This window comes from Tupaia chinensis, unplaced genomic scaffold (assembly GCF_000334495.1).
Source record: "Tupaia chinensis unplaced genomic scaffold, TupChi_1.0 Scaffold150243_1, whole genome shotgun sequence".
NCBI lineage: Eukaryota > Metazoa > Chordata > Mammalia > Scandentia > Tupaiidae > Tupaia > Tupaia belangeri.
This window is the reverse complement of record NW_006210084.1, coordinates 785,142-793,421: the sequence shown is the minus strand read 5'-3', so window position 1 is coordinate 793,421 and position 8,280 is coordinate 785,142. Positions and strand designations below refer to the sequence as shown.

The window sequence follows — 8,280 nt, the reverse complement described above, 5'->3', positions numbered from 1 at the left end:
CTTGAGTATCATGCCAGGTACTAGAGGGTGTGCCCAAAATCCGGAGAGGAGCATGGAGGAAAAAGGATTGTGTTGTGGCCATACCCCCAAGGGGTGATTTCTCACTATCTGGTGAACTCAGCTCATCTATGGGAAAAATATTTTTTAAAAAAGCAATGAAACAAATCTTTGTGCTTGTAAAGAAAGGCTGAAGGGAGTGATCATGCTTCCCACTGTGTCTTAAAGGGTTACTGTGAACGCTGGCTAACTTCATGGTACTGAGAGGTGAGAAACAGGAGGAGGAACAAAACAGTACTGGGTAGCTTTGGCCTTCAAAGAAACTGCAGCTGACTTTGATGAAAAAGCTTTTCAATCAGCACCAAAAGGTAGCTGGAAATCTGATGATTCTTTTGTTTGAAGTGAAAAGGTGCTTTGGTGTTAACTATGTGGAGATGGGCAGTGTGGACCAAAGCAGATTAGATGGGGAACAAAGCTGGTCACTGGCAGCAGGAGCCTCCCAGGAAGAAAGCGGGTCATGCTTCACAGTCCGGGGAGGAGGCAGGGCCCTGATGGTATAGCAGCAGTCACCACACGGTGTGCGTAACAGTCACATTTCCAGCTAGCTCCAAGCTGCCCATGACAGTAAAGCTTTTTGAGAGAGTTCAGACGTAAGAAAAAGGCAAACTACTGAACTTGGAGAACAAATGTGCACTTGACAACTGATGCTGCAGTTGCACTGTGCTGTGTGGAAGATAGGAAATTACAATCCCATCTATTTTTGTCTTCACCCTTGTGAAAAATTCCCTAGTAGGAGTCAAAATACCCAAATGTCCTTTGTCATGAAAGAAAACCTTGCTTGTTACATTTCTATACACTTGAAATTTCACGTTTGTGTTACGACACCATTATGCAAGTTCTCACAATGTCAGTGTCTTGTAGAGCAGAGTTTAGTGTTAGGTTGAAAAGTGGCCCCGTGTGGGTACACCATGAGAGGTAGTGTATGCAGCCAGTGGTGTCTGGGATACTGGGAGATGTCAACCAGGATGTGCTGAAGTGACTGCAGTTACAGAACATAGTATATGGGGCACCACATGGATGCCAGAGGAAGCACCCTAGGAAATACCTGGCTATGGAGAGGAAAAAACCAGATTTGTGCACTTTACATGGGTCTCTTCTAGAACACTGGATTATAAATTTAGTGCTGACATACATGTGCTCAGTGGACAGGACCCTGATTTTCTTAAGACTGATTTCACCCCCATTGCTTTCGTGTTCTGAAACCTTCAGGAACATGACCTGCCAGATCCAACTTTTGCCAGATTAGCTTTCCTGAGGATCAGCCCTAATCTTCCCCTTTGACATGTGCTGGTTCTGTCTGTCCTATCCTATCCTATCACCTATGGGTCCTACCCCCATGTACCTTCACACCTGGAATGCTTTCCTGTGTAGTGTACTTCTAGTCCTACTTGTGGCTGGACTCAGTTCCAAGACAAGGTCACACATGAAATTTGGCACCTCATTTTAGTAATATTAGCACAGGGTGTTACTGTTGGGTCACTGGGAAAATCAGGACACTTTGCATAGAAAAATACATCATGGGGCCAGCAGGTGGTGTGGTGGTTAAGCATGCTGAACTCCCATGGAGCCAACCATGGTTTGTGTCCCAGACCTGGAGGCTTGCTTTCTCACTTTCTCTCTCTGTCCTCTGGTCAAACTGAAAGAAATAAAGTTCAATAAAATAATTCTTAAAAATACATCATGACTTTCCCAATGACCTAAGCCTGGAGAAAAGGATGGCTGCTTGCAGGGTACTACCGTTGTACAATACAGCTGAGCCAGAGCCAGAGCCAAAACCAACTCTTCCTACCCCTGCACTGCCTGCTGCTACGCACACTGCTGCTCCCCACGGCTGGCTTGCATTACAGCTTCTGGATTATGCCCTCAATGAAACAAAGCAAACACACAATAATCAGGTGTGTGGGTCTCTTATTAGGATGACTTTAATCACTCCTAGATTTCTAGATGATTATCACCTTTTGCTCCCAAATCCCTGGTACCTAGTTTGAGGCAATCAAAGCTCTATATAATGAGTTAAGGTATTCTATTCATAGAATTTCGCTAGGGAAAACAGGACTAAAACAGTGAGAGTGATGGGCAGTACTTTAAAATTGAGTATTATACTACCACAATCTTGGACAAACACCTTTATTTAAGAATTCAAATAAATAATAGTAAACAATGGCAGCAACTTCACACAAGAATACAAGACCAAGGTTAGAATTACTTGCTCAGTAAGTATTCATAATGGAACAAAATTCTTTAAGTGCTCACAATCAGCACAGAAAATATCAGGTTATATTGCTTTTCAATAGATCTTTGCTGTTTTACAATAAGATCACACACTTATTAGTGAATACAAGACTTCGTTCTGGGCCCACTTTGGTGTGTAGTAGCCTAAAAAGCTGAGGGTGCAAATGTTAATGTAATCTCAGCTTTTCTTTGATAACAATTCTAAAATTGCCTTACAACTTTTTACAAGTACAGGTATCACAGGTTCACTAATCCTAAATCCATCGTCTGAGGGAAAGGAAAGAGAACAAGGTGACAGAAGCAACACATTTCACTGTGGCCTGGAGCTTTGGTCCCAGCCTCCATCCTATAAATATAGATCCAGGATTCTAGAATTAGAGCCGGATCACTATTCTGAGCCTCTGTGACAGAGGCAGACAGGTGACATATAGCACTGCGAAAGCTCTCTTCTTCAGCTTCTTGGGTTGGCTGAGTGTACTGCTTATACATTTTCATAACATCTCCAAATGTCTTAAGTCAGTGTACGTGCTACCATCTCATTCCTTCCAGTTTTAAATGTCTACCCAGTCTTGACTATGACATTTGTTTTTGTGTTATTATGTCAAAATCAAGCTATCTGAATTTGCAAAGTCAATTTTGTTTTTCTTTTTTTGGGGAGAGGTTTTTGCTATACGGCACGTGCGCTTGCCAGAGAGACAGAGACAGAGAGACAGAAAGCGAGAAATCACTCCCCCGGGGGGATGGCCACGCCACAATCTCTTCTCCTCCATTCTCCTCTCGGGATTTTGGGCACACACGCACATGCACCTGGCGTGAGTTTTAAGCCACCAGGTCCGGGACTTGAACCGCGGTCGACTATATAGGAGTCCAGCGACATAGCCATTACGCTAACTGCTGGTCCCACAAAGTCAAAATATTGTTTTTAAAATAAAAATATTGGAAGATTACTAATAACAAGCTCTTTATAAATAAACACTGCTCACAAGCAAATATTGACTGGATGAAAATCAACATGAAACAAAATGTACTATTTTTAAATATAAAAGGAATTAAGACTACAAGTACAGGTTTTCCAGGCTATTTAATCAAGTTACAAACAATGTACACATTCCTGAGTATACTCCATTGTGGTGACATTGAATTATTTTGGAATTTATCTGAATTCAGCTTAAAAGGTGTTTCTTCCCAAGAAACTGAACTTTTCTGTCAAATGCGCTTGATCGAATAGGAGAATTCGGTTCATAAAATGGATTCATTGCAAACTAGGAAAGAAGAAGATATTAGAGAGCTTGTTAAAGCAAATAGGCTGACAACTCACAGGTCTCTAAAAGGAAATTTTAAGTTTCAAATGAAAGAAATCATTAAAGACATCAAAATAAAAGCCTCAATACACATTTTTAAGTTCAACTGAAAATACTCCATTGTTGGGACCAGCAGATGGCATAACAGTTACATCGCTGGATGTCCACGTAGTTGACTGAGGTTCAAGTCCCAGATCCAGTAGCTTAAAACTCACTCCGGGTACATGTGTGTATGTGCCCAAAATCCCCGAGAGGAGAATGGAGAAGAAGGGATTGTGGTGTGACCATCCTCCCTGGAGGGTGATTTCTCACTCGCTGTCTCTCTCTGTCTCTCTGGCAGATGCATGTGCCCTATAGCGAAAGTTTCTCTCTAAAAAAGAAAAAGAAACACTCCATTGTTAAAAACTAACATTCCCTTAAGGAAAGTTTTGTTTCAGCGTTTTTGTTTACAGAAGCACCAGCAGCAAAAGTAATGGTAATAAGTTTTGCCTGTTTAAGTTAACTTTTAGGATTCACCTTTGCATGATAATAATCTACTCATATTCACTATAAATATACAAGAGGTCTTCAAAAAATCCAATGGAGGGACCAGCAGCTAGCGTAATGGCTATGTTGCTGGACTCCCATGTAGTCAACTGTGGTTGAAGTCCTGGACCCGGTGGCTTAAACTCACACTGGGCGCGTGTGTGTGTGCCCAAGATCCCAAAAGGAGAGTGGAGGAGAAGGGACTGCAGTGTGGCCATCCCCCCCGGGGGGGGGTGTGATTTCTCATTTTCTGTCTCTCTGTCTGTCTCTCTGGCGAGCGCATGTGCCCTATTACAAAACCTCTCAAAAAACAAACAAAATTCAATGGAAAATGTGTACTATGAAAAAACTATGCATGGATTTCAAAATTTCTTTTACACTAAACTTATAATTTAATTCACTTTTGATGAACTTTTTGAAGTCTGCTCATGTGTATAAATCTGTAAAGCCCTTGGCGACTAAAACAAATACAAAATCTGCTGTATGCTGAGTTAAGAAAAAGTTATACCATATTGCTATTAAAAGTTACTCTTGGGGACCAGCAGGTGGCATGTTGGCTAAGGCGCTAGACACTCCCACATGGCCAACCATGGTTAAAGTCCCGGACCTGGTAGCTTGCTTCCTCACTTTCTCTCTCTCTCTGTGTCTCTCTCTCTGGTCAAATTAAAAATGAATAAATAAACTTAATAAATCTTTTAACAAAAAGAGTTACTTCTTATGTGGTTAGGTTTTTAACAAACAGGTTTTTAATACTCTCCTTTAGCACAACTCTAAATGATAGTGTCTTTTTTTAAAAAAAAGATTTTTTTAAAGAATTATTTTATTATTTATTTATTTTAATTTGACCAGAGAGAGCGAGAGAGAAAGTGAAAGTGAAAAAGCAAGCCACTAGGTTTGGGACTTGAACCATGGTTGGCCATGTGGGAGTCCAACACCCTCAACCACCATGCCATCTGCTGGCTCCTGTAAATGACAGTTTCTTAGCTAAAATAGTAAGTGTATCGTAACATATATGAGAGAAAATTGTTCATATTAAATGGAATCACTAATGAGAAAAGGAGTTACTGATTTTTTTAAACCTTAACCACTTGATATTGTCCATCTTTATAAGAGGGCTAAATATTCTTTTTTGTTTGTTTGTTTTGAGAGAGAGATTTTTGCTATAGGGCATGTGCGCTTGCCAGGACAGAGAGACAGAAAGCTATAAATCACCTGCCAGGGGAGGGCCATACCACAATCCCTTCTCCTCCCTTCTCTTGTTGGGCTTTTGGGCATGCACGCATGCACACACACATCCGGCATGAGTTTTAAGCTGCTGGGTCCAGGACTCTGTGGTCGACAATGTGGGAGTCCAGCGACATAATCACTATGCCATCTACTGGTCCCCGAGTACTAAATATTCTTATTTGCTAACTCTGACTAGGAATATTAGTTATTAAATATTATAACTGTGCTGATATGCAAGAAATCCTGTCCAAATATGGAACATATTCAAATTATTAAGAATGTTCTATTGTTAACACTGCAGTTTAACCAAAATGTCTTATTACTATTTTATTTCTCAATTCAATATGAAGAAATACAAGTGGCACCATTCTCCATGAGTGGCTGTTTGATAATATAAGAATCACTGTCTGCCAGTTTATCATCTTTATTCACTGTACTGTCAACTTATCTGTAAAGTAGTTGGAAAACATTTTAAATTAGGAAGCAATATTCCCTTATGTAGGCTTCTTCCTTGCTCCTGTTAGGGTCCCTAATTACATCAATAATATATGCATCAAAAGGGGAAGAATGTAACTGATTTATCTTCACAGTCATTTAAAAATAATGACTGTGAGCTGTTTTCTTAAATACATGCTAAATTGGCAGTAAAGACCTGCCTATCCAGGGAGTTGCCAGAGACAGTTCTGACTGGGGAAAAGCTAATCTGGGGGCCAGCACATGGGATGGTGGTTAAGGGTGCTGAACTCCCACATAGCCAACCATGGTTCGAGTCCCAGACCTGGTGACTTGCTTTCTCTCTCTCTCTCTCTCTCTCCTCTCTCTCACTCTATCATTCTGTGGTCAAATTAAAATAAATAAATAAATGGAGAAATAAAATTAAAAAAAAAAAAAAGCTAATCTGAAATGACTATGGAGTATAGGGAGTTTCTTCAATAGTCCAGGTTAGAATCCTTTCTTATAAGATTTTTAAAATTAAGAATATCTCATACCTTTATATATAAGTCGTAGACATCAGTAAAGAAGTTCTTTATTCCATCTTCTTGCCTTACATCATGAAGCATAATAAATCTCATATGTGAAATAATTAAGGTATAATCCTTCTTAGAAATGAAAAACTAGAAGCAATTAGTTGATATAATTTTTTTTTCAAATTAGTCATATGCAGTATGTTTTGCAATGGAAAAGTTGAATACATAAACTGGGTTGAAAGAATCTTAAGGAGAATGTAATCTTTTAAAGTTAGAAAATAAATGTAAAATAAGGAAAACCACCTGTAATATGGTTCAGCTAAGCCTTAGTTTTTATGTGAGACTTAGTTCTAGAACCTATTAAATGAAATGTTTTTTTTTCATATAAAAATAACAGTGGCCCCATAAATAGAAAATTTTAACCTGATTGTTTGAAGTCTAAGCTTAGAGTCTGGCATGAGCCTGTGTTCCATGTTCTTCTATGAATAGTTAACCTAACCTTTAGTTAGGTATCTTTTTCTTAAAGTTTGTTTATTTCCTCCTTCCATGAGAGAGTGGCAGACAGAGAAAGACACACAGAACAGGCGCTTCATGCCATGAGCTCCCACTAGCCAGCTTAGAACAGAGGCACAGGCACAGGTGAGGACAGGAAGGCTCCACAATACTAACCTAGGACCTTCCCATGTGGCTCTAGCATCACACAGCACTGCAGTATCGCTGTGCCAGCAGTTGGCCCCTAGTTAGGTATCTTTATTAAAAAGGTAAGGATATGTCCTGCAGTGACAAATGCAGACACAAACCACTCATTGAACTTGTCCACAGTTTTCAAGTACATGTTGTTCGACAGCCACATGTTCTCGTCTACAAGGTCGAGAGCAGCATGAGCTATGAATTGGTTTAGATGACGATGGTCATCCTAGATGACAGAGACCAACAGATTAACATTTCTATGACATTTCATTCCACAAATTCCATATTTTGTTTCCTTGAGAAGAAAACAGTGTCTGCTCTTACTTTGTTTATTGTCATCATGACACAAAAAAGGTCTCCTATGTTTCTGTATATTTTTAAAATTTGTAATCTAAAACTCAGCAGAAACAATGGAAGCAGCCAATTACTTAATATATGAAATACATTCAAGAAATTATACAGAAAATTATTTTTTTAGTATTGCAAGAAGGAAGTTACCAGATCCTGTAACCATTTATGCGTGTGACTACTGGGTTAAAAAAAAAAAAATTAGATCCTGCTTTCAAGCAGCTCACATCTTTCTAGAGTATAAAAAAAATGTGCTGAATGGGCATAGATCATGGTGCACACTGAGACAGGTTGGGCTGAGGAGGGGTGGAGGAGGAGAGCTTTAAGGCAGAAGCGCCTGGCTTGTGCTCCAAGTCTTAGGGTTCAAGAGGATGCAGGGAGAACCAGGCTTTCTGGGTAGTGGCACTTGGGAAGCAGTAAAACAAACAAAGAGGGGGGACTAGTAACGGCCGCCATAGGTCTCTCAGGTGAACAGAGCTTACACGGCGGGGGGGACCTGAGAGGAGTGGGAGGCTATGCTCAGCCCTAGCTGTGAGCAGTCACCTGTGTCAACAGAATGAAACATTTCTGTCAAGCACACCTGTGTATTTATAAAAAGAGATGATTTGGGACCAGGTGGCATTGTGGTTAAGGCACTGGATCCCACATGACTGACTGTGGTTTAAGTTCTGGACCTGGTTGCTTGAAAATCACACCAGGTGTGTATGTGCATGTCCAAAGTCCTAAGAGGAGACTGGAGAAGGGATTGTGGTGTGGCCACCACCCCTACGGGGTTATTTCTCACTTTCCTCTCTCTTTAGCAAGTGCATGTACCTTATAGCAAAAAAATCTAACAGGCAATTTGGAGACAGACAAGCATACAGGAAAATGCCACATGGATACTGGTGTTATTCTGCCACAGACTAAGAAATTCCAAAGCTAGGAAAGGAGCC

At 40.3% G+C, this 8,280-nt stretch overlaps 1 protein-coding gene across 1 annotated transcript in view; it reads right to left on the bottom strand.

Annotated features, from left to right (window-relative positions):
• Positions 1-3,351: 3,351 nt before the first annotated feature.
• TRAPPC2 (trafficking protein particle complex subunit 2) overlaps positions 3,352-8,280 on the bottom strand; it is an 18,435-nt gene continuing 13,506 nt past the window's right edge. Inside the window, exons 3-5 of the mRNA XM_006172002.2 lie at positions 7,082-7,226; positions 6,332-6,417; positions 3,352-3,551 (exon numbers count right to left, since the gene is read on the bottom strand). Of these exons, the coding sequence (XP_006172064.1) occupies positions 3,453-3,551; positions 6,332-6,417; positions 7,082-7,226 (330 nt within the window). The 3' untranslated portion in view covers positions 3,352-3,452. The remainder of the gene's footprint in view (positions 3,552-6,331; positions 6,418-7,081; positions 7,227-8,280) is intronic.